Below are 26743 nucleotides of genomic sequence, written 5' to 3'. Positions count from 1 at the left end.
AGTCCACCTGGGACTGTCTCTGTGCATTGTTTACGTGTGCTGCCACCTCCTTTCATCAGTCTATTTTTGCACGTCCCTTTATACCTTGTTGGGCCGCTTCCCTCCAGCTCCACCTCCACACTGTCTGTTTATTTGTTCCTCTCATCTATTTCTGAATTGTTTCCATTTTCCGCAGACAGGAACAAACAAAGGTATAAATTTATATCACTCAGGAGGTGTTTTCCGGGTTGTCATGTAACTCCTTAGTGCTGTAAATGCTTTAAAATATCATGATAAAAATTAAAGTTGTAAGAAAATTGATTATATGCCTCATGTTCAAATTTATTCTCAATTTTTATTTAGGGTCCTAACCCATATTTTATGTTTTCATCAAATACCTATGACATTTAACACATAAATATGACCAATGTTGTTTAAAAATTGTATTTGCCTAAATTAGGTCTGTTTTCTAAAGCTTTATAGAAAGTAATGTATCAGGGGTCAAGCCTTAATTGTCTAAATATAGTATCAACAGTGTTTATCTGGTGTCCACAGATGTTTTCCCTCTCCTTTTTTTTATGAAGCATGGCTATAAGAGGGTGTGTGTGAGCGTGCATATGAGCTCTGACAACAGCAGTGATACTGTACAGTTTTAAGAGCAACAGAAGCAGCAGCAGAGGGAGAATGGTCAGATATATGTTCTTTAATCTCCTGCTGCTCTGGTCACTCGTCCATGATGTTTATATAACAGGAATGACACATGATGATCCAAAGGTAGGCTCAAGATGAGTCATTTAAATACTAAATGTGTAAAAATCATTGCAATGGTTTTTTGGTTTTGTTTTTATTCCATAAAGCTACACTTTAACTAAGTTTTTAAGATCTGAGGAAATGTAAGATTGTTTGATTTTGGTTTCCATGGTTCACTCGTTGATTATGATTAATGTTCCCTTCATTTTCAAGGAGCAGTCCTGGAACAACCAGAACCTCGACTCAGTCCCTCAGGATTTGGATGTAAGACTTAGAAGACTCGACCTGTCCAATAACTTCATCAGACAGTTGCACACACTTGTTCTGCCGCGCTTGGAGCAGCTGGACCTGAGCTCCAACCAGCTGGATCTCATCTCCGAGGGGGCTTTTGAAAACCTGGCTCGACTTGAAGAGTTGAATTTGTCCAGAAATGCGCTGAACAACAACCTTGGCAGCAACAGCAAAGCCCTCCAATCCATCACTAGACTGACGAGTTTGGACATATCCATGAATGGCCTGAGTGATGATGCAGCAGAGCTGTACCTTCGAAACAAATCTTCTCTTGATCAACTTAAGATGACTGGTAACGCTCTAACAAGACTTTCACACAGCTTATTTGAGGAGAGTAAAGGTTTGAGGGCCATTACTATCGATGACAATCTGATATCAGTGATAGAACAGGGCACATTCGAACCATTGAGCCAATTAGAGATGCTTAACTTGGCCAAAAATAACCTTGCACACATCTGTGATTTTAAATTGCATCAAGTTAAATATCTTAATCTTAGTCGAAATTCAGTGGAGTTTTTTGTCACGCGTGAGGATGACCAGTCGTACAGGCTTGAAATTCTTGATTTGAGTTTCAACAAACTCCTTTACTTCCCGATCGTTCCCAAGATAAACAATTTGAGGTATCTTGATTTACAGAATAACATGGTTGGTACCTTAAATTCAGAGGCTGCGATGGTAACAGAGGCCAATTCTCTTTTTAGTGAGATTATGAATGAGACAATTGTTAGAAAAAATAACCTGCACTCAATCTGGAGGCAGATGCCACTGATTTATCTTGATCTGAGCTATAACCACTTCAGGTCTTTCCCGCTGGAGACTTTGAGCCTTCTCTCATCTTTAGAAACACTGAATTTCAGCTACAACTGTCTGCAAAACATTATCTGGAATATTAGAAATTATAGTGATTCAGGAATCCGGCGGCAGCTGTTCTTTTCATCTTTAAAGCAGCTCGATCTGCAAAGTAATGGACTTGTGTATATCTCCCCGCTCTTTCTAAATACACTCACACAAATTGATACATTAAATCTGCAAGACAATTCTGTGCAGCCTTGTGCCCTTATGGACCATTTAGAAAGCTCGGAGTCAACACAACGAATAAATCTCAACACATCCTGTGTTGCCTTCAAGCGGTTAGGAACTCTTAAACACCTCAGTCTTAAAGAAAACAACATACAAATGCTCCATCCAAACACGTTTCAGGAAACCTCTTTGGTTTCCCTCAACCTCGCGAGAAATTCTCACATGGTCATGCACGTGAGCGCACTCGACGATGTGCAGAAAACTCTTCGCTCCTTGATTATCAGTGAAACCAACATGACCAGCTCAGATCTGTCTTTACCCTGTATGCCGTCGTTAACTCAGCTGAACATATCGAACAACTACCTCGATGCTATACCCAGCAGTCTGAGCTGCTCCCCCCTGAGAGAGATGGATATAAGAAATAATCGCTTTGTGTCATTAAACTATTCTCTGATTCATGCTTTGTCTGTACACCTCAATGTTGTGTATATTAGTGGAAATTATTTCAACTGCTGTGACAGTAAATGGCTGAAAACCCTGAATGAGTTGAAAATAAACCTGCCTGATATCACTGACACTGAATGCTTTTCAGGTGATAGTAGAGTTAAGATGACGGAGTACCTGAAAAGCTCCTCAGTGTACTGTGTTTTTCATAGGAAAACACAGGAAGTTCATATAGGACAAATGTTCATTATTGCTTCATTTGTATTTGTAATAATAACGGTCTTCATAGTATATACCAGGAAGCTGTGTTCCACAGAAAGATCATTTATAGTGTGATAGCTCTTGTCTTTTTTGTACATGTCATATGGATTGCATGAAGTAAGCAAACTAAACAGTCAAAACTGGGCAGCAAACTTTAAACAACTGAAGCATATTTCCTGTGGGTTTAACTTTGCATGACGCATTTACAGAAGTGTGGCTTAATGGCGGTTTAGCCTGTAAAAAACCAACAGACTCTGCTGAGTGAACGCTGTAATGACTTCATTATCAGACACGTGCATCTATTCTCACTCTATTCGAGCTTTCTCTTGTGACTCCACTTCCCATAACTCGTCTGTCAGACATTCATCCCGCTGTGTGACCCGCAGAGCTAAGATGTTGTGATTGAAATTGGCTTTATCGACTCCCAAGCTGTTTGGTCTGCAGCGCATGCCAAATCACTAATCAGACGGAGAACTTTTTGCCCATCTTTCATTGGGAAATGTTTGTTTGTAACTGAAAGTTTAACCTTGGCTCAAATTTCTATGACGTCGGTGAAGTCTTGCACAACATTCCCAGAATCAAGACTGACCACCTCAAAAACTAACCACATCAATAAGAAACCTTGTAAGAGGTTCTGTGTAAACATATGTATATATTCTTAAATAAATGTAGTTTATTTGACAGTGAGTGTATATACAAGATCCATTTTTAATATATACCTCTATCTGCAACGCAATGTGTTTTCTAATCTGTAGCTTATGTGGCTTTGATCCTTGGAGACTGTTATCAATGCAGTGGTAAATGTGGCAACAGTTATGCTGTACATAATAAACATGCTGTACGTAATAACCAGAAAATGTTGCCAATCTTCATTTTAAAAGATGAATCCACCCTTTTCTTCACCTGCAGAACAAATCACTGAGATTCAACGATGAAAAACTTCACTGTCTGTGGATTTCTGCTTTTAGTTCTTATTCAATAAATGTGACACAATCTGTAATCTCCACTACTTTAAGAAAATAAGTCCCCTCTATGTCACACATAATAGTTAACATGAGGTTAAACCAAGAACACATGAATACACTTAATTTGATCCCACACGGCTGATGCACAGACAATGGGGAGAGGTGACTGTCTGGTGAAACAAAATGAGTAAAAGCCTCATGACATGTTGCTGTTTAAATGTGAAATGAAAAGATATCAGAGAGAGATTTTATTACAGTCTGAGTAAGTATAGCTTCGGGTGCCACAGGGAGAAAAGACTGCTGCAGGATATCCTGTTGAGCAATTCTCTCCGTCTACCTTCTGACTCATCCTTCTGCTTTACACTGATGAAAAGTGCCGTTTTTTGCAACTCTAATGCCCAGCACCACTGTGTCCAGTGGCTCGAGCCAGGCATGTGATCCCAGCATGAGTATCACAACAGCCAGGACGCCTATCAATCTTGCTGTTGAGCAATGTAACTGAAGGAAATGTCTCTGTCGCCCCACCCACAAGATTTAGGTACAGGATCAAGTAGCAGCTCGACAAGTTCAAACAAAGAGCACTCGGAGAAAAGAACACTGTGTGTATAGTATTAGGTGTAAAACCATCGGAATGCAGGTAGCAAATTGTATTCATTCTTCTCCTTGGCGGTTAATGGTAGCTGGTATTTAGATATCAGCAGCAGCTTGTTTGTTAGCACATCGAAAGCGTGTATCACTGTCAGTCTCCCCCTCCAGGGCAACTGTATTTCCAGTAAACAAGTTATCCGTGCCCATTTAAACCTGATGCTATAAAAATATCTCTTTAGAAAGATAATGTTATCTTGCATCTGTGATATCTTGTTCAGCACATACTGTACATAATGTTTGATCCAGAATAAAATCCTTTGTGTTTGCTCTAAACTCTTTTCTTAATAAAAGGACGTTTTTCTGCACCAGTTTTCAGTTGTTCAGTTGTTTAGAAATATGCTGAGCTGGATGTGTAGTTTTATTTACAAATGCACTGTGGGTCTTCTCCCAACATACTCTTGCAATAAAACAGGGTCTGACTTTACTGTAAGACTCTGTACAAAATACCACAGGAGAGCTACTGAGCTGCCACACACATTCAAATGGATTTCCTCATTTCAATTTAGGATTATTGAAGCCTATTTTTGCTGTGAAGCTGTATTTATTGGGGGGAAATGTGCTTTATAACAAGAAATGTTCACACAGTGTTTTTGGGCCCCCTATCCCTGTCAGGTCCCTGAGGCCTGTGTCCTGTAGTAATCCATCCATGACCACAGAGGTCCCTGGCTGCATTATTGTAGGAATCAGACCTAATTTGCTGTGTGTATTCTCGGATAATTAAGACATGATGGTCTCATATTTTCTCTCCAGCTCATAACCTTCACTCAGATTTGTGTCTAAATTATTCTCCTGACAGTCCAGCAGCAGGACACTGCATCAGGGAGAGGTCACACTGTAAAAGGCCCATTAAGGCCCATCAGGTGAAAGACATCCAGCAAGGCTCTTTTAAAAAGCAATCTATGATCTATTATAAGGTGAATAATATGACAGAATATTAGGTCCACTAAAGGGAAAAAAGATTTAGAGAAAAAAGTTGCACTATTAGGAGAATTAAGTCTTAATATTACCAGAAAAAAGTTATGTTTTTGAGAATAAAGTCTCAATACTGCGAGAAAAAAGTTATAATGTTTTTGACAATAAAGTTGTAATGTTACGAGAAAATAATCTTAATTTTCCCGAAGATAAAGCTGTAATATTTATTACAAGTCATATTAAGACTTTTTAAACATTAAATTACATTTATTCTCGTAATATTATTCTTTTAGTTAAATAACGATGTAAATCTTAAAATATTATGGCTTTTTTCTTGTTAAATTTCGACTTTATTCTCATAATAGTATGACTTTATTCTCGTAATAGTACAACTTTATTCTTGTAGCAGTTCAGCGTTATTCTCGTTATAGCACGACTTTATTCTCGTAGTAGTACGACTTTATTCTTGTAGCAGTTCAGCGTTATTCTTGTTATAGCACGACTTTATTCTCGTAGTAGTACAACTTTATTCTTGTTGCAGTTCAGCGTTATTCTCGTTATAGCACGACTTTATTCTCGTAGTAGTACGACTTTATTCTTGTAGCAGTTCAGCGTTATTCTCGTTATAGCACGACTTTATTCTCGTAGTAGTACGACTTTATTCTTGTAGCAGTTCAGCATTATTCTCGTTATAGCACGACTTTATTCTCGTTATAGCACGACTTTATTCTCGTAATAGTACGACTTTATTCTTGTAAGAGTTCAGCGTTATTCTCGTAATAATACAACTTTATTCTCGTAATAGTATGACTTTATTCTTGTAAGAGTTCAGCGTTATTCTCGTAATAGTACAACTTTATTCTCGTAATAGTACGACTTTATTCTCGTAATAGTATGATTTTATTCTCGTAATAGTACGATTTTATTCTTGTAACAGTTCAGCGTTATTCTCGCATGACTTTATTCTCGTAATAGTACAACTTTATTCTCGTTAAGCACGACTTTATTCTCGTAGTGTTACGACTTTATTCTTGTAGCAGTTCAGCATTATTCTCGTAATAGTACAATTTTATTCTTGTAACAGTTCAGCGTTATTCTCGCACGACTTTATTCTCGTAATAGTACGACTTTATTCTCGTTATAGCACGACTTTATTCTCGTAATAGTACGACTTTATTCTCGTAATAGTACGACTTTATTCTTGTAGCAGTTCAGCGTTATTTTGTAATAGTACGACTTTATGCTTGTAGCAGTTCAGCGTTATTCTCGTTATAGCACGACTTTATTCTCGTAGTAGTACGATTTTATTCTTGTAACAGTTCAGCGTTATTCTCGCACGACTTTATTCTCGTAATAGTACGACTTTATTCTTGTAGCAGTTCAGCGTTATTTTGTAATAGTATGACTTTATTCTTGTAGCAGTTCAGCGTTATTCTCGTTATAGCACGACTTTATTCTCGTAATAGTACGACTTTATTCTCGTAATAGTACGACTTTATTGTAAGAGTTCAGCGTTATTCTCGTAATAGTACGACTTTATTCTCGTAATAGTACGACTTTATTCTCGTAATAGTATGATTTTATTCTCGTAATAGTACGATTTTATTCTTGTAACAGTTCAGCGTTATTCTCGCACGACTTTATTCTCGTAATAGTACGACTTTATTCTTGTAGCAGTTCAGCGTTATTTTGTAATAGTATGACTTTATGCTTGTAGCAGTTCAGCGTTATTCTCGTAATAGTACGACTTTATATCTGGAAATATAAGAACACTAGTGTTGAAATCTATTGTTGTCCTGATATTCTGTCATGGAGGGAAAGAGACAGACATTATAATTAACATGACGCCACAACTTACTTCTCATTAGAAGCTGAACACGGGCAGGTGGTTTCAACATGGCGTCCAGTGGCTCCTCGTCCTCCACCGGCGGCTGAAGAAGGAGCAGGAAGCCGCTCACTGACGACAGAGGAAGAAACCAGAGGTCAAGACGACGAGGAGAACTTGTTCCTGCGCTGCGGTAACTCTTCACACGCAGAAACATCGAACTGTGGCTTTGAAGTAGCATATTAGTGTGATAGCGGGTTAGCTAGCTCACGTTAGCCGGCGGACCGCGCGCAGAGACCATGACTCCTCCTCAGCAGCTGCAGCTCGAGCACCGTCAGCCTCACGCCTCCATCATCACTCAGAAAGTGCAGTTGATGTACAAACTGTTTCTGCTGGAACACGCCAGGAGGACGCTGGAAGAAGAGCTGAGCAGCTTCACCAACAAGGTACAGTTCTCACAAGTTTGACTTTAGGTTAGCATTACCTGTGGATTAGCTCAGCTAGCTAACAGGCTCACAGGGTCAAACCTGCAGCTCCGCATAGATATGTTACTCATAATATATAATTACCGACTAGCAATATTTCAAATGAATTGATAAATGTTTATTTTCCTATTTATTTTATTTATTCCTGTGAGCTTAAGCGGATGCATTGTAGTAAAGGTTAAGGACATTTTCTGGTAAATTGTCAAGTGATTCGTTTTCTGTATATCAAAAAAATGGGCTCTTTTTTAAACTTAAATTTTATAGTATTTAAATATTTTATTATACGTATTTTTAATATTTTGACTTGTGCTTGTTTCACTTTCCTTCAGGCCTATGATGACGTTCAAGGTTTCTTGAATCCATCTTCTCCCACCAGTGTGTTCAGGGATCTCGCTAACGCTTTGGATTCAAAATGTCGAGCTATTGACAAGCTCTCAGCTTTATTAAAGGATCTCATAGTTGGTAAGTCCAGAATTAGTTATATAATCTCAGCTCCCAGTATGTCATTGTAGATTTTCATGTTCAAGATACATTTAACACATTAACAAATGCATTGTGTAACACAAGTATGCATGATTTGTGATTTAGGATCACAATCATGATTTTTAAGATTTTAGTGTATATTTCCATAACAAGCTCTGTAACGTGCCTTGCTGCTTCTGTCAACGTTACAGAGCCAAGTGGTTGTGTTCAGCCGGCTGTCGGGTTTGGAGTGAGAACAAACCGGCTGCAGCCACTCGGAGACAAGAGGGTCCTGATGACAGATGTTCTCAAGTTTGGGCCCATGTTACAGAACGTGCTCCTGGCGAGCTCCATAGCGAAAGCTGTCCAGGTGGTTGGAGGCACACGGTCCCTTCAGCAGCTGAAACATTTCCTCATCTCCCAGCCTGCAGCGGCCCGGGAGGATGACATGATTTACAGCATCTCTAGTGGCTACAACAGCGCCGGTCAGACCACGCGCTCGTCCTGTAATTTAAAGGGTGAAGAAAAAGAACAAGCTGTTACTTATGAGGAGAAAAGCCAACCAGATGATGTGATTCTGCCACCTGCCATTATTCAGAGCCCAGAGATTCATGCAGAGAGACCATCACCACCGCTCCTACATCCAATACAAGCTGTACTTCCAGAAATCAGCAAGCCAACACCCATGAAAATGACACCGCTAATTAAGTGGGGACGGGAGGACGATGTCCAGGTGCAACACCAAAAACAAACATCCTCTCAGCTGCAGCACTTCCTCAGGGCCAAAGCTAAAAACTCTGGTGCACTGGAGGTCACAGTCATGAAGTGGAATAAAAGTATGTACGCCTCAGGTTCGCCACAGTCAACGTCGCCTACCATCAAAACACAAAGTTACCAATTCAGAAATGTTGTGACAGACGATCTTGTCAGAGCTCTAGCCCCGAAAACATTGCGTGCAGACATTGAAAATCAAGCCCCTGTCTTCAGAGTAAAACGAATGGAATCGAGCGGCTCTCTGACCTACACTTGTGTGATTGCAACAAGGACGGAATTGTGGGATATTGGAGACATCTTCACAGAGGTGCAACAAGCCCATTCTGATGGCAGCCCAGAGAAAAAAGAAGGCTGCCAAAATATAACTGCTCAAGTGGAGAACTCTAGTGTAAACATCCAGTGGAAAACCCAAACTCTCCAGTGCACAGAACCTGAAAGAGAGAACAATTCCGCTGGCGCAGAAACACCAGCGATCAACAGTGTTACCATTCCCGAGTTCCAGATCAGGAAGTTTGAAGAGACTGAAGTTGTGGTGTCTCATATTATCAGCCCAGGCAACTTCTACATCCAGCACGCAGACTCCCTCTCGAAGCTGCAGGCCCTTGTTACAGAGTAAGTCGTTCAGCATGGATTCTAATCTCTTGACTGCTTTTTCTCAGCTTTTTCGCAACCCTCACTGGTTCCCTGATCACATTTACAGGACCTACAGGGCCACTTGTTCCTTTTTTTCATTACAGTTTTCTTTGTAGATTTTTTTTTTTTCTCCCCCATTTTAATAATCCACATGTTTCTGGTTGTCATTATTTTTCTCTCATTTGCAGCAGCTGGAAAGCCAGTAGTTCATATGCCGAGCAGAACTGCATTCCAGACATTGGAACCCAAGTAATGGGTTGGTTCCCTAAGCGAGAACAATGGTGCAGGGCTCAGGTGACAAAGATATGTGGAGTAAGTGGAGGTGGGTTCAGTTTGTTTTTGGAATGGTTTTGCAAATGCATACCTCTAGATGGTAGCAGTGTCACTTTGCCTGCATGTAGCCACTTGGAAATGTCCTACTGTGTTTTGAACCTGCTTTTCTCTCTATCTTGTGGATGTAAGATAATAACTCCACTGACGGTGCTGGGTGTGAGACCTCCATCAACGTGGAGGTGAAGAGGCTGGACCACGGTGACACTGCCTGCCTGTCAATGTGGAACATAAAGGATCTGACCCCAGAAATGTCCGTCCTTCCATTTCAGGCTTTACACGTCTCACTTGCAAATGTAAGCTGTTCCCTGCCCATGTTGGCTGCGTAAGCTTCTGCATGTATGTAAACTAGCCCAAATCTCTCATTTATGAACATGATAAGATTTTCAGCGACAGGCGTGTAGATTATCCCTCTCAGGATTTGCATAGATGGAAATGGTTAATATACAGCGCTCTGAGAGTGTAGACTCAATCATTGGCGTTTGTCCACATGATTAGTCACAGCCTTATCTATTGCTCAGCGATAAAGGAAATGAATTATCTCAGTTCACGGTATTTTGTGTCTTGTTTCCTGCCACCCCCCCAGGTGATGCCTGTGAATGGGAGGGACTGGTCTGAAGAGGCAGTGGGCTGGTTCAAAGTGATGGTGCACAACAGGACACTTTATGCCCGACTCTACCCGCAGGGGCCCAAAGTTACAGTCGAGCTGTTTCTGGAAAAGGGCAAGCTCGGAGCAATGAGGTACTTCACAATGAAACACAGTCAGTTTATTGTAAATGTAGAGTTACAGAATTGGAAATGGCAAAAAAGTAAAATAATCACCAAGATTTATTAATGGATCAAATCTTGTTTCCTGCAACAAACAAGATTATTTAATTTTACTGGGTATCGTGTGTGTGTGTGTGTGTGTGTGTGTGTGTGTGTGTGTGTGTGTGTGTGTGTGTGTGTGTGTGTGTGTGTGTGTGTGTGTGTGTGTGTGTGTGTGTGTGTGTGTGTGTGTGTGTGTGTGTGTGTGTGTGTGTGTGTGAGAGAGACATTAACTGTGATTTGTTGGTTTTAGGAGAAGTGCATCATTGTCTCTGAGACTGGCCCAAAATGGACATGCAAAACACAGCAAGCTGAAGAACGTGGGTCTCCTGAAAAGTAAGTGTTACAGTGTGAGTTACAGTGTGGATACTGTATACCTTAAATGATGCATCTAATGGTAGGTGACAGTATAACTTGTGTGTGACCATAGCAGCACATCCCATTTTCATTCTATTTTTTTCTTTTTTACACTTTTAGGCACTGTTAAAGAAAAAATTAGAAAACAGGATTCTGACTGGGAGAAATACCTCATCTCCTGCTATACTCAAAGTAAGAAGTTACTGTGAGCGCTGGTCATCTCTGTCTCACAACCAGCCTGTGTTTTTGCTGCAGACAAAATCACTTGAGACATATAATCCTTCTTAAACGAGAGATTTAAATGTATCATCGAACTTCTATTGACCATGTGCGTAAATGACTTTTAGGAAAAATTTGACAAGCTGCTGTTATCCGCACTTTGCAGTAAAAAGGTAATTTGAGGATATTTAATTAAACAGTAAAAAAAATTTATTGAGTAGATCAGTACACATTTAGTAGCATGTATCAGCTTTCTTGTGTATTATGTCTTATAAAGCAATCCATCCCGTATAAGTTACAAGACTATGCAAGTGTAAAGCTCTGTTATATTATTTGAACTTATATTTGTGTTTTGGTATCTTCTTTACTTTCCTATCAATTATTTAAAAGACGACAACTCATAAAATGGGAATTAATACATATTTTCTTATATGTATGGGGACATGGGACAAAAAGTGGTGCATAATGTTGTAGTTTGAAAATATCTTCCCCTTTTTAGATGTAGTTTTGTCCTTAAATCAGGGAAATGTGTCTCAGGTCTGGATTTATTCCACTGACAATGCCAGTTCATTCTGTTAACTCAGATTACCCTGCCCTTCTTATTTCCTTTTCTTTTGATGATCATTATTATAGCCATCCTATCTTTGGTTATTATTGATATTGAGTTCTTGGCAAATATAATATTTGTATATGTATACATAAATATATGTATTTCTGCGGCTGTAATAAAGTGTTATCTCCATTTGCATCGCCCCATGTCTCTCTATATTCTATGTAGAGAAGTGTATCACGGAGAGAATATAAATGAGGGTTAGTTCATTCAAAGAATTACCAGGCCACGCAAACCCTCCCACTAGATCCGTCAGAAGTGACGCAGAAGTGCTCATGGCACAGTGAGCCGCTATAGTTCATCTGATAGTACATGACAAACGACCACATTGTGTTTTCACTTGCATTCAGATTGTTGTCACTGTAAAGAATTGTTTCTACTGCTGCAGGGAGGAGTTTGACCAGAGCAAACAGTGAAATCTCGACTAAAAAGAGTAATGATTTGACATCAGTAGATTATGTCTGTTTATATTGGACTGTGGGAGTTTGCATCCATCATTGTCCATTCGCTGATTTGTTACGATATATTGTTTTGGCTCATTCATGGGCAGACTTGTATTTCACAGCAGAGACAACTGCAAGTGATCTCTAACTCAAATGGATATTTGTTGTACTTTGTCCCACTTTGCATCACTAAATATGTCAAATGCTCACAAAAGGATATTATCAAAAGACGAGGCAAATTTAAATCAATATTCATATTGATAGTAAACTGTATTTAGAGTTTAATAGGATATTGTTTGACAAAATACTTTTGCATGCCCAGTACAAAAAACCTTAGACATCTGAAAACAAGAGTTAAAGGGTTTTGAATATAATCTTGTTTTATTTAACTCTTCCTGTCATTAAGTCTTCTTTTTCAGCTCCATTAGTGTTGGCAGCAGCAGCTCATGTATTTTCTGGATGAATCTGCAAACCTGTGAATGACTCTGTGCTCTGTGACAGTGGCTCAGGTCAAAAGCTCCGTTCACTCCCCTGCTCTGCCAAGCACAATAAAAAATGTGGCAGGCTGAGGCCTTTTGTGTCCACACAGATTCCTCCTTTTGCCCGGGGTGGGCGGAAATCGAGGCGTTTGATCTGAATTCTAAAGAGTCTTGTTGCAGCCCAATAAAGGCCGCCATTGTATGTAAATAGTTTATATAAGAGCATATGACTGCTACGGTGCAGGGCAGTGGCTAGTGGCGGAGGAATGATTAGCATTTTCCAAACGCATGCTGTTCTCGGTCCAGCCTTTTGGCTTCTAAAAAACACAATATTTTCATTGATTTCCACCTGATTTGTACACATCTTTGTGTACCACCACAGCTGAAGGTAACATGAATGTTCTCATTCTACTGTGTTCTACTAACATTCAGTGCAGTGAGCTCAGTTTGTCATGAAAGTTAATGCTGACATGCCCCTTACCCCGAGAAATAACTTGGCATGATGTTATTATAATAATAATAATGACCCTTTAGAGTGTGATTGCTCTGTTTTTATCAGGATCTCTGTAGCTGTTCTTGTAAACAATGAGATCTCTCACATAATGAGCTGGATGTCTTGCTGGTTCCCTGGAGAAATTTGCTGGCACTCTGTCAGTCTGTCTGCAACTGGGCTGTAGGTCAGTTTGGGAGAACAGTATTAATATGGTATGAGTCGATCACGTGGCTCGGCAAATGTTTCGCAATTGGCTTTGACCTGCTGCGTCCTGTGACGGGGCACGGCGGTAGGCCGTCGCCCCTGCTTTTATACAGCCAACTGTACCTACTTGGCAATTCTTGTCAGTTGTTCCTTATTCTGCGAAATCCAGCTTGATGCTCAGGCCGCACATCAAGATGGTTATCTTCGGACCCGGCGCTGCTTACGCCGCTTGCACTGCAGGCTGAGACTGGTAAACCTGGAACCATTAATGTTACAACATTTAAATGTTTGCTAAATGATCTAATTGTTTGTGGATGTTCATATTCAAGTAATTTATGATAAGTAGCCATTCCTATCAATGTGACTTTATGCAAATATCAATCGATAAAATTATTTTTTTTAAACTAATTTAAGATTCTTCTGAGATTTGTTAGTTGCTTTGCTTATTTCTATGTAATCTAAACTGAATATTTATCTTCTGCAGACCTGGAGTCGAAAATGAACTGGGGAACCTTTTATGCCGTGATCAGCGGCGTAAACAGGCACTCTACCGGCATCGGACGCATCTGGCTGTCGGTCATCTTCATCTTCCGTATCCTGGTCCTGGTTGTCGCTGCGGAGAGTGTTTGGGGAGATGAGAAGTCGGGCTTCACTTGCAACACCCAGCAGCCCGGCTGCAACAGCGTGTGTTACGACCAGTTCTTCCCCATCTCGCACATTCGCCTGTGGGCTCTCCAGCTCATCCTGGTTTCCACCCCTGCGCTGCTAGTGGCCATGCATGTGGCCCACATACGCCACATCAACAAGAAGATACTGAAGAAGGCGGGCCGCTGCAGCCCCAAGGAGCTAGAGCACGTCAAAAACCAGAAGTTTGAAATCACCGGAGCTCTGTGGTGGACGTACATGATCAGTATTATCTTCAGGATCATCTTCGAGGGGACTTTTCTCTACATCTTCTACCTGATCTACCCTGGCTTTAAGATGGTGCGTTTAGTGAAGTGTGACTCGTACCCTTGCCCCAACACGGTGGACTGTTTTGTCTCCAGGCCGACAGAAAAGACGATATTCACCGTGTTCATGCTGGCAGTGTCTGGGGTGTGCGTGCTGCTTAATTTGGCCGAGGTGTTGTACCTCGTAGGCAAGGCCTGCAAACGGTGCTTTGGCAGCTCTGAGGATGAGTCCAAAACAGCTTGGATCAGTCCAAGGTTGTCATCTTACAGGCAAAATGAAATCAATCAGCTGATTGCAGACCACTCTCTCAAGTCTAAGTTCACTGTGACCAAAAAGAGCCCAAGTGAGAAGGGTGAGAGGTGCTCTGCCTTCTGAGACTCTGCCTTTCCGTCTCCCTTTAAACTAACCAACAGTAATCACACATGTCCAATGGAGCATGGTGCTCTGCAGTAATGTCACACACACTGTATATTTGATCATCTGCATTCACATTTATTTATGTATTGTATCATTCCGCGTTAGTTGCTGTTAGAACTTGTCTAAAATACTTGAAGCCAGTAGTGGAGGTTAAAGGACAACACCAATGTTTTTGCATGTTCTAGCTGATTTTCTACACATCAAACATATTGACGTCATAGTCGACCTTTTACCGAAGCTGACCTTGATTTGTTAGGTTTTTGTCCGGCCTTCGCAGCAGCTTAAATTCATCTCATTAAGAAAAGCTGCCAAGTTGCAAAGGTGGAGTGATTGCTTGAGCTAAACAAACCATGACCACGAGGATCATGCTTCCATTTATTTTTGTCAAAGTTGCATTGTTGTTGCGTGACAGCTCACTTTAATGTGCGGATTTGACGGAATCCCACAGGTGTGTCATGTTTGTGTCCTGATTAGACGCCAGACGTTGCTGCCAAAATAGCTGCATTTATGAGCTATGACATGGGGAAATCAAACCCAGAAGACTAACCACGGGCACGAAATAGATGTGAGAAGTTTAACATGAATATTTACGTTTTTGCGTTCGAAATGTTGCTGTTCGGAAACGGACTCCGGTTTAGGATATCGGTTTCTCATCAGCACACAGACGCACCATCCAACCGATTTTTTTCAAATTCTTCCATGCGATTAAGCTGCTCAGACCGAAACAATTAAGTTTTGACGACAAAAAAAGACGAATTAACTAATTTAAGGATGTTTCTTTAAGTTATGTATAGAGTTTAAATGCATACTGTAAATTGAAAGGAAATGAGTGGCTGCCTGGAGATTACAAAATAGAAACTTGCTTTTATTTCCTCCGCATACATTTTTTTTTGTTTGCCTGATTTCTAGTTATTTGGACAGAATGTGCAAAAAAAAACTGGTTTTGTCTTGAAACAGAAGCAGGGCTGTCTGTTAACATTACAATGCTGGATAGGAAAGTCAACTTTTTCATTTAGATAAAAAAAATATATTATGCTTTTATGCCGCATATTTATTTCAGTCAAAGGTCGTGTAAAAGTATTGAAGAGAACAGTATTTATGTGAATGACTTGTTTGAACAGTATCGTAACTTTAGCTCAGTGGTAGAATGCTTTGATTAAAGTGCTAAACTAACCTTTGCAAAATGATAATATAACTAAAAATTAACAGTTGGTGCTAGAAAACCAAAGATATGAATATTGTCAGATCATGGAAAACTGCCATTGGATATTAAATCGTCAATGTAAAAGGAGAGAAAATTATTTTAGAAATTTCCCTCAAACATTTTTACATCATGATTTTGTAACACTGATGGTTTGAGTACATAATTCATTTTGGGTTAGTAAGACTTCATCCTATATATAAAGCAAGTACTGTTTAACAATATGTTAAATTGATGAAACGACCAAATTATAATTATTCATTATGCCGTTTCTGCTGGGTGAGTCGCTGTAGGAACACGGAATATCCCACTACTGTACATGATTTTTTTCTCTTTACAATAGATTCCGATTTTGTATGCAGTTGTACATTCCCGCTCGCTTCATCGCCGCTTCTATTTTTAAGTTATTTCTCCAGTTGGCTCTGATAAATGTTTGAGGTTGACCTACTTTTTAAAACAGAGACCATCACTCTGACAGTTGGCAACTGCTTTCTTTAATGTTACCCTGCATTGTATATTATCCAGCATCGCTTTGGTCATGAAAATTTAATATCCCATACGCTGGTATGTTAACCTGTTTTTATGTACTTTGTTATGCATCCAGAAAACCTTCATGTTTATTTGTAAATGCACATATCAGTTTACATCTGGGTCAACAATCCAGATAAATTATGCAAGGGGTTGGAACTATATACTGTGTGTACATAATGTAATATAAAGAAATAAATTGATAATTTGACAAATGCACTTCATACAACTGATCGTGTTTTTACAGTTTCTGTCGAATGTGTTGTAGAGAACTGATAAAATAATTAAGTCTGTCAATATTCTTCACTGAATGGTACTCCTCACTCATAAATATCAGTCCCCTACATATGCCTCATTTATTTTTTCATCAAGATCCATGTATTATTCTCAGATGGCAAAGAAAACATCCCAATAAAACGCCAGTCTCGCAGTATTAATTAAAATGAAAACAAGTTCCTGGATCTGCCTCCTGATCCAGATCCACACCAACATTTAATGGGTTCTTTCCTGACTCATATCGCATCCTTCTAAAGTTTGTGGTAAACTGTTGAGTAGTTTGTGTAATTCTGCCAACCAACAAACAATCAAAAGAAAACATAACCTCCACCAAGGCCAATCGATCCCTCTAAATTAAATCAAGCCTCAGCTAAGCCAACATGACGATGCAGTTAATGAAATTATAATCTCCATTGTGGAAGAACAAGCTGAATCATTTCCTCGAAACAGTATGTTTAAAACAAATTTTTTTAAAAACACCCCATTGCACGATGGTCAAGAAAGTGAATACAAAATAATCCTGGATCTGTCCCTTTATCGGGATCTGCGCCAAAATTTAATGTGTCCTTTTCCTGGCTCATGTCACATCCTTCCACCAAGTTTCGTGGAAATGCGCTCGGTAGTTTCAGCGTAATCCTGCTGACAAACAAACAAATGAAACATAATCTCGTTGATAATTATATCAGCAGTGTTTTCCACAACTGGGGCTCATGTCACTGCACATTTCTTTAACTTTCTCTCTGCCGTCCCTCCTTCCCGTCGCTGTGATTTCAAACTTGCGGATGCAAACAGCTACTCGTCTCCAAAACATACCCTGCCCCCTGTGCACCCCCCCCCCCCCTCACCCCCCATGATAGGAGAGACCCTCGTGCTATATTTAGGCCCCATGAGCACTTGTGGCCAGACAAACTTACCAGACAAAGCCATTGGCCATCTGCCCTGTCGCTCACTCTTACGAGCGAGTAGAGTGGCTTTAATAGTTTATATTAGAGAGTTTGCCCTGAGCCAAATTTAACCGTGCGGCGTGTGGGTGGGTGCAGACATGGTTGAGAGAGCATCCAGCGGGGCTACGTGTGTGTTGTGGTCAGTGGAAGACCCCGGGGCCTGGATCCTGATTCCTGTCTGAGCTGTATCTGAAGACGGAAAGACTTGAGTCAGTGGGTTGTTTGCTGGTGGCTGTGACCAGCAGGAGACCACGTTTTCCTCTCCATTCAAGGGCATTGCTGGGGGCCCGAAGACCAGTTTTTTGCACTGAGGCCTGTCAGTGAAGCGGAGAGGCCTCATGGACCCTCACAGGCGTGTAATGCTTCACCACACGGGATGTGTAAGCTGACGAGGTGGGTTTGACCGGTAGATTTTCTGTGTGTATGTTTGGGATTTAAGTTTACAGGAGATAAAGTTAAATATAAACTTAAGGAGCATGTGGTGGCCAAAGGCTGTAGTTTGTTTCATTGAATTATTATTCTAATAAGAGAGGTTTACCATTGAAAAGAGGACCTTTGTTAAACCTAAAACCCAGTCATCAAAAGACTGGATCTAAATCTTTAGCAGCTCACGATTTCACCTGCACATTTCAGCAGTTATCAGAATTTATTTTCCCACGCAGTGTCATACCCTGAATTTGCTGTCCCTTCACTGTACAGTACATCCATCAGCCGCAGAATATATTTTTAACACAATGTGTCACAGGAGCTGACAGTACCGGCATTACTCAACTGTTTCTGATTGGCACTTCCACCACAGTTCGTGTGGATCATGTTGCCTGGGCTCAGGTCATGAAGGCCGGGAGCCGCCGACTCATGACTGGAACCCCCCCCCTGTCTGCACTTGCCAAATATATACCCTCCTAAAGTAAATATAATCCTTTCTGAGTCCACGTGGAAAAGGCCACTACCTGCTCGGCAGCAGGGTCCCCAGGGTGGGCAGTCGGTTAGTCACTTGGCTCCTAAGAGACTCATTTGGCCTGAGCTCTGCTGAACTTGGTAAGAGCTTCTATAGAGGAAATGGCTGAAGCTGACCTTTACCTCTAGATGAGTTTAATGTTGGTGATTGAATAGATGTACTCTTTATACAAGTCAAGAATCAAATGAAGTGTTTTTGTGTTTGACCTCTTCTTCGATGCTTCTATAGGCGCAGGTCTGAGCTCACACAGCCATGGGGGACTGGAACCTTCTGGCAAAGCTTCTGGAAAAAGCCCAGGAGCACTCCACCGTGGTGGGGAAAGTGTGGCTCACCGTCCTCTTCATCTTCCGCATACTGATCCTCAGCGCCGCGACAGAGAAAGTGTGGGGCGACGAGCTGTCGGGCTTCACCTGTGACACCAAGCAGCCCGGTTGCGAGAACGTGTGCTACGACGTCACTTTCCCCATCTCCCACGTCCGCTTTTGGGTGCTGCAGATCATCTTCGTGTCCACGCCTACGCTGATCTACCTGGGACACATCCTCCATCTAGTGCGGATGGAGGACAAGCACAAAGAAAGGGAGCTAGAGAGGGAGAGGTTACAAGCTGAACACCCAGACAAGCAGGCCCTCATTGTGGATGTTCATCACAAAAAGGCTCTGGTGAAGGACAAGGAGGGCAGAGTGCGCCTGCAGGGGGAGCTTTTGCGCACATATGTTTTTAATGTGATCTTTAAAACCCTGTTTGAGGTGGGCTTCATTGTGGCTCAGTATCTCTTGTACGGCTTTGAACTGAAGCCCATGTACACATGTGACAGACCACCCTGCCCCAATGTGGTAAACTGCTATATATCCCGGCCCACTGAGAAAACCATCTTCATCATCTTCATGCTGGCGGTGGCCAGCTTGTCTCTGTTCCTCAACCTCGTAGAAATGTACCACCTGGGCTTCACCAAGTGCCGCCAGGGCATCACCTTCAGGAGAAATAGACGGCTGAGGGGGAGAGCCTCCAAGGAGCCCAACGACCCCGCTGTGCCCTTTGCGCCGAGTTACGACGACTACTTCCACCAAGTCCAGCCTGCCTACCCTCCAGTGCCCAGCTACAACCTCTCCCCCCTGTCTGAGGGCACAGACTCGTCCTTCCACCCCTACCACAGCAAGGCAGCTTACAAACAGAATAAGGACAACCTAGCGGTGGAGAGGAGCAGCAGCAAGCCAGAGGAATGTGACCTGAAAGGAAAGAAGGGAGCAGGATCAGCCCCTGGGTCACCTACGCAGGCCAGGCCCGGCCGCAGTGCCAAACACAGCAGCAACAACAAGACTAGAATAGACGATCTGAAGATATGAGGAGGTTTATGTTTCTCTTAGGGGTCTTAAAATGTTGTGAGAGGATCATATGTTGTCTGGACACATTCATACATGTCGGACTGACTTCCCTCTTTAAGATGGCACAGGTTTGACTCATTCCAGCTTTGTGAAGGGAGTGACATTTACTGGGCACACAAAGAAGCTGTGATGTGGCTCAACAAAAACATTTCTATCAACCTAGACCTATTTTTTCTGCCCCATAATCATTTGATCTTGTTTTTTGGCAAAGCCCTAATTTCAGTTGGTATGCATTAAATATACTGTTTTTTTAATTCAATTGGTTTGTGTAACATTTTTCCACTCTTCGTTATTTTCACTGAGAATCTAACAAAAAATACCTTCTGCTCAGGTTTTTATGTCGAGCTTATCTTATTTTTCATTGTGTGATGAATGTGCCCGAACCTGGAGAGCAGAATCCAGGACAGAAAGGTGTTCGACCCTGACCTGACCTCATTTCAAGGAAATCAGATAGGGCAAATAGTTAAATATAACTTCCTTTAACTCTTCTGAAGTCACCATCCAGCACTGTTCACTTGCTGCGACTTGTGAAGTGAAGAGTTGTGCAATACCTGACAACACATTGGACACTGGAGTCACTGTAAACTTATTCCAGGACGCGCCTCAGAAGAAATTGCCCTGGTCTCAGGAGTTCCCACATTTGCACTGTCTCCTTTAATAGCGGCAGCCAGCAAATACATAATTATAAGCACATTGTCTTGTTTATCCTTGTTTATATCTGCGTTTGTGTCGTTGGTTTTCTATAAAGCACTTGGTGACAACCGTGTTTGTAAAACTGTTTGAAATAAACCTGTCTTAAATTTGCAAAGTTAGCAGTGCTTTTGTCATAGTCTTAATGAAGGAGGGGAAGGTTATTTCAGTGGAATATGTGTCTCTGTAATTATCCTTAGAATAAGGAATAAATCAGGGTTAACTCAGAAGTAGACATGATCATACTGGTATTAATACTGCATTTAATATTCACACGAAGCAGCTTCAACAGCCAGCAGCTGCTTTAAAAGAGTGAAAATGGAAATTTACTGAACACTGACGCTCAGACATGGGTCAGGTGTGGGTTCAGTCTTTAGTTTCTATGCACACTTCAACCACACACACACACACACACACACACACACACACACACACACACACACACACACACACACACACACACACGACTCATACTCATCTGTTCCAGGAAATCACAGCACACTGTTATGGAAACCTTGAAATTAATGACATGGCATGTTAATGATGAGGGAGCTCTCTCATATCTTTGGACCGGTATGTTCTTGATTTCCTGTAAATGTATGGGAAGAGCAAATATGATTTTTCTTTCTTTTTTTTTTATTTGACTTTAATGTATTAAAAACAAAGGGGTTCAGTTTGCTTCAGCTGCAGTGTGTTGATGTGTTGCGACAGGATCGAGTGCAGTCGGGACACACTGTTCTTGATGTCGGTGTGTTGTGGTGCCAAAGACAATATGTTTCAAATCTCCAACATGTCAGTTGAGAAAATAAATAATCGCCTAAGCAGACAGAACAGTCAGGATTGTTATTTGTTACATATATTACGTATATGTTATTTGAGACAAAGATTATATGTGTTTTAGAAAGGCTGACAGATGAATAGATATGAGTTATGAGTATAGATTGATTTCCAGCACTTTGAAATGAAATCCTTCTAGTGTAAGGCCAAGATTTCAAACTGTGCTTGCATCATGGATTTGGTCCGTTATAGAACACATACTGTGTTAGAAACACACAGTTTGTCAGCACCATGATCACCTGCCACTCCTGGACAATACAAACACAGGGATTTCTGCACTTTATATGAAATGAGCTGTGCACAGACCGATGGGGGGGGGGCGGGACCCGAATATTGCCCTCTGTAGCGTTATTAAAATTTTCTCTGATCATCCTCGACTAAGATCAAAAAACAACAACACTCTCCCTGAATTTGATTTATTAATGTGATACAATTCATTGAGTCATTTAAAACTTAAAATGCGTAAAGAGACTTCAGGGTTCCGCCACTGAGAGGATGACAGCTTAATTTTCGAGCTCCCCGACGGTTTTGTTAAATAACCCCAAAAATCTGTAGTTTTATCAATCCCAGTGCAATTTTTCTTTGATAATGGAGAAAGGGGTTACTACTAGAAGTAGGACGAAGTATCTGATCATGCACCTCTGTCCTGCACTGTACTTATAAGTCACAAAGTTGGAAAAACACTGTGGAGGTTAAATACAAGTACTCTAAACAACCCACAATTTAAGATCCAAATGAGAAAGGAAATAAAATGTATCTTGAAGAAAATGATAACAGGGAGGTTGATTCAGCTATAGTATGGGATGCCTTAAAAGCAGTCATCAGGGGGAGAATTCTATCTTACTGTGCCCATGAAAAGAAAGAAAAACAATTAAGACTAATAAACCTTAATAAAGAATTAAAAGATCTTGAGACACAGCATAAGAGAGAACAAAAAACGAATGTGCTGATAAAAAATAAAGAAAGTAAGAAACGAAATAAATATATTACACTCACAGGAAATTGAAAAGAAAATGATATTTACGAAACAGAAATATTATGAGTCAGGCCCAAAATCAGCAAAACTTCTGGCGAGAAAACTGCAAAAACAGCAAGCGGACAGAACTATATACAAAATAAGGGACCCGGTTTCTATATCTATAAACTAGAAACAAGATGAAATACAAAGAGCGTTTAAAAAGTACTATAAATCTCTGTATAAGCAACCACATCTAGAGAGCAAGCAACAAATTGGCAAATTCCTCAATTCACTCAATCTGCCTGTTCTATCAGAAGAACAAAATCAGATATTGACAGCAGCGGTAACTGAGAAAGAATTCAATAGTGCTATCTCTAAGCTTAAAGCGAATAAATCACCCGGTCCGGATGGCCTTCCTTCAGAGTGGTATAAGACATTTCGATTTGAGTTAGTGCCAAGCCTTCTTAGGGCCTGCAACACAACCTTAACAGACGCCAAAATGCCTCCATCTTGGAGCGAGGCAGTGATCTCCGTTATCCACAAAGAAGGAAAGGACAAACTGGAATGTGGATCTTATAGACCAATCTCGGTGCTGAACGTTGACTACAAATTATACACAACCATACTTGCTAAAAGACTGGAAAACATCCTTCCTCAACTTGTACATAATGACCAAACTGGATTTATCTCACAAAGACAAACCCACGATAACATCAGGCGATCGTTGCACATATTAAATCATATCCAACAGAACAATCTTGAAGCCTACCTAATCAGTTTGGATGCTGAGAAGGCCTTTGACTCAGTTAGCTGGCCTTTCTTATATAAAGTCCTTGAAAGATTTGGCATGCATAACAGTTTTATCAAGGGCATTCGTACGCTATATGCTAAACCATTATATTGGAGCGCGGATCAAGACAGGGGTGCCCAATTTCCCCATTACTTTTCGCACTTTATATAGAACCTCTCGCACAGTGGATAAGACAGACGGAAAGTATTAAAGGCATCTGCATAAATGGAGAAGACCACAAGGTAGCATTGTACGCCGATGATATCCTGATCTATTTAAGTACCCCCTCATTAATTCTGAAACTCTTTTTCAGAATTAATGAACCTGCTAGAAACATTTGGTAGATATGCAGGATATAAACTAAATCTGCAAAAAACACAAATTTTGACATTTAACTCTACGCCTCCAAAAAATATTAGAGACAAATTTCATTTTAACTGGGACCAGAGTTCATTGAAATATTTAGGAATACACTTACCGAAAAATATCTCAACACTGGCAGTGATAAATTATGCCCCCCTCCTAGCAAAAATTAAAGATGACATACACAGATGGAACTCTATTTCTTTCCTCAGTCTTAGCCATAGAATTGACTCTGTAAAAATGAACATTCTCCCACGATATCTCTTCCTATTTCAAGCACTTCCAGGGTTAAATTAAAAACTCTACAACTCCCAAAGGAGCAAGGAGGAATGGGTCTACCTAATTTTAAGGATTATTTCTACGCTGCCCAGACTAAACCCTTAATTAACATATGTACCCCAAATTTTTGTTCCAGATGGAAAGACATTGAACTCTCCATCATGGAGGATCCCCCAATTCATGCAGTATTGGCACATAAAAATTTGGGAAAACTCATAGACAATGTGCAAAATCCATGGATCAAATTCCAATTAAGAATCTGGAATACAATTAAAGGAGAATATAAGCTAGATCATAAACTACAAATACTTCAGTGGTGTGCTTATGATCCTGGGTTCAAGCCAAATGAAATTGACTATAGATTTAAATTTTGGATTCGAAAAGGTATAACGACATTCTATTCCCTTACAGAAAAGGGGCAATTAAAGGACTTTGAACACCTGAGGAAAAAATATTGTCTTGAAAAATCAGATTTTTATAGGTACCTCCAGATACGCAGTTATTTTGAGCATAACATTAGAAACAGAACAGACCTTGCTGACCCAATATTGAGAATATTTCTTGGTGCCCACCAAAATGATTCAAATAAAGGAGTTATTTCTAGATTCTACAAAGGCCTCATGACAAAAAAATCCCACACTGCTGAATATGTTAGAGAAAAATGGGAAAGAGAAGGTGGCCTCTCAATATCAAATGAGGACTGGTTGGATGTATGTAAATTCCAGTGGGAATGCACCAACTCTAACGTGTGGCGGGAATTTGGGTGGAAGTGTGTTATTCGTTTCTTTATTACACCGAAGCAGAAAGCACGTTTTGCTGGAGGGGAGCCCACATGTTGGAGACAATGTGGGTCTCGGGAAGCAAATCACTGGCATATATTCTGGGATTGTCCAGTGATAAAACCTTTCTGGGCAGAGTTTCATAAAGCATTAAAAAGCATTCTTAATACTGACCTGCCCCTGCAATTTACAACATTATTTTTAGGAAATGTTGATTCCCAAACAAGGCGCCCAGATAAATATATGATTGGCATACTAATAACCGCTTGTAAAAAAGCGCTCACAAGGCGCTGGCTGCTTCCTGGGCCCCCCACGATACAGGAGTGGATAGATATAGTAAATGACATTTATGTTATGGAAAGGATTACTTTTTCCCTTCGTCTTCGGAAAACTGTCTTCATTCAATTATGGAACAAATGGGTGAGATATGCAAAACCCTTAAGGCCAGATTTTGTGGAGGTATTGAATGAATGACCCTGTAATGTTGCCTTAATTTAGCAAGCCTCATCGACCTCTATCCCATTCTCTCTCAAGTCACCCCCTAGCACTGTTATTCTTTCCAGAGCTGAACCCAGTGATTATCTCCTCTGAGTTCCAGCCCAGACTCACACAATAAAGCTCAGCCTCTGTGGATGTAATTCAATGTGTCCAGATGAGTTATTCCATCACTTTATTCAGTTTGTTCCCTGTGGAGTGATGCTTCGTGTTTCCCACCAGCTAAAGCACAGTACTCTACTGCCCTCTCCCTTCACTCTGACTCAAACACTGAGTCTATGATGCTCATCTGAGGGGGTGCATCTGCCAGGCACGCCACCTGCTGGACAAAGGAAATGCAAGAGAGACACTTGACATTTTGCAATGCCATTTTAATTTGACTCTCTATCTTACTAATAAAAAGACGACCTTACTTTACTTTTCTTTACTTTACTTTACTTTTCCTTACTGGGTGGATTGCAAGTCAGGGGATTCATTTCAGAACACTAAGAATAAAGTCATCCAGGAGCATTGCAGTAGTGTTTATTTAATCCCCGACTCAAGTTAAAGTGTTCAGCGTCCACTGGCCTGTTTTCATCACACTGACACTATGTGCCCAACCTGCTAATGTGTGATAAATGACAAAGAGCCAGGAGCGAAGAATGCCCTTGCACCAACTTAGTGGTGCTGTGGGGGCGAGCTTGTGAAATATCAGCCGAAAGGGAAACGAGGGGGGGGGGTGGATTTCTGACGTTTGCTGACTGAATCAGTCTGACTGCTCGCAGGCCTGTCACCTCATCACCAAACACCAGCCTTGTTAAAGCTCCATGCAGACTGCACCAGTCCTGCACCACACTCTGCAGAACGCTTCAGTGTGGGTGCTGCTCTGTGGGAAACTGGAGGCTCACAGCAGCACAGAGGGAAACAAACAGAAATCAGCTGCTGACATTGGTTTGTGAGGCAGAGATGGTTCATTGTGGCTGTGGGCATCTGTCACTTCTCCTCTCGGCCTCCATACCGTGCGGTCTGTGGGCACGAGCTGACTGCCTGCTGCCATCATGTGAGAGCGGAGACCCTCTGCAGAAGTGGGTGAGGCTGTCTCACAGGCTGTCATCTCAGCAGACTTGTGTTGTTATGGTGACTGGATTGATTCTATTCACTTTAATGTCTTCTCTAAGGCTGTGAGTTAAAATAAGGACAAATCAATTTAAGAGCGAAATATTCTTCTCTTTCTAGTCCATTTCAAATATTTGCCACATTATGGACAGTGGGCTTCGAGAGAGGATGAGTGGAGTCGACGATTTTCGCTTGTCAGTGCAGTTCAATCTCCCTCTGAGATAAAAGCTGCAACAAGTCCAATGTTTCCAATAAGCTCTGAACTGTATTTGACTGAAGAAACCTACAAGGTGACATTGATCCAAGTGTCTAAATAAATAAATGCGCATGTTGTTCACACATGGATCTCCCATGGTTTGGCGAATACAGCAGATGGTGAGGGAAGTCTTGTCCCCTTGTGTGATACAA

At 41.0% G+C, this 26743-nt stretch overlaps 4 protein-coding genes across 7 annotated transcripts; all 4 read left to right on the top strand.

Annotated features, from left to right (window-relative positions):
- The first annotated feature begins 106 nt into the window (after positions 1-106).
- LOC117768915 (transforming growth factor beta activator LRRC33-like) lies at positions 107-2982 on the top strand. Its single transcript, XM_034597401.1, has 2 exons — positions 107-753; positions 943-2982. Exons 1-2 carry the CDS (start codon positions 664-666, stop codon positions 2818-2820), a joined length of 1968 nt encoding a protein of 655 aa, XP_034453292.1. The 5' UTR covers positions 107-663; the 3' UTR covers positions 2821-2982.
- Positions 2983-7135: 4153 nt separating this feature from the next.
- Positions 7136-11908, top strand: LOC117768914. Of its 2 annotated transcripts, none has more exons than XM_034597400.1 (8): positions 7136-7541; positions 7910-8042; positions 8255-9428; positions 9641-9771; positions 9912-10075; positions 10366-10520; positions 10840-10922; positions 11064-11908. In XM_034597400.1, exons 1-8 carry the CDS (start codon positions 7395-7397, stop codon positions 11150-11152), a joined length of 2076 nt encoding a protein of 691 aa, XP_034453291.1. In that variant the 5' UTR covers positions 7136-7394; the 3' UTR covers positions 11153-11908. The 2 variants fall into 2 exon arrangements, with proteins under 2 accessions (XP_034453291.1, XP_034453290.1); XM_034597399.1 differs by having other exon boundaries at positions 9638-9771.
- A 916-nt stretch (positions 11909-12824) lies between these two features.
- LOC117768920 (gap junction beta-1 protein-like) lies at positions 12825-15611 on the top strand. Of its 2 annotated transcripts, none has more exons than XM_034597410.1 (2): positions 12825-13082; positions 13876-15611. In XM_034597410.1, exon 2 carries the CDS (start codon positions 13890-13892, stop codon positions 14715-14717), a length of 828 nt encoding a protein of 275 aa, XP_034453301.1. In that variant the 5' UTR covers positions 12825-13082; positions 13876-13889; the 3' UTR covers positions 14718-15611. The 2 variants fall into 2 exon arrangements, with proteins under 2 accessions (XP_034453301.1, XP_034453300.1); XM_034597409.1 differs by lacking the exon at positions 12825-13082 and adding an exon at positions 13346-13641.
- Positions 15612-17702: 2091 nt separating this feature from the next.
- Positions 17703-21160, top strand: LOC117768918 (gap junction alpha-3 protein-like). Of its 2 annotated transcripts, none has more exons than XM_034597405.1 (2): positions 17703-18746; positions 18895-21160. In XM_034597405.1, exon 2 carries the CDS (start codon positions 18919-18921, stop codon positions 20008-20010), a length of 1092 nt encoding a protein of 363 aa, XP_034453296.1. In that variant the 5' UTR covers positions 17703-18746; positions 18895-18918; the 3' UTR covers positions 20011-21160. The 2 variants fall into 2 exon arrangements, with proteins under 2 accessions (XP_034453296.1, XP_034453295.1); XM_034597404.1 differs by having other exon boundaries at positions 17704-18101.
- The last annotated feature ends 5583 nt before the right edge of the window (positions 21161-26743 follow it).

The sequence above is a fragment of the Hippoglossus hippoglossus genome, chromosome 10 (genome assembly GCF_009819705.1).
Source record: "Hippoglossus hippoglossus isolate fHipHip1 chromosome 10, fHipHip1.pri, whole genome shotgun sequence".
Classification (NCBI taxonomy): domain Eukaryota; kingdom Metazoa; phylum Chordata; class Actinopteri; order Pleuronectiformes; family Pleuronectidae; genus Hippoglossus; species Hippoglossus hippoglossus.
Note: the sequence above shows the minus strand (reverse complement) of the source record. Positions and strands in the feature narration are given on the sequence as shown.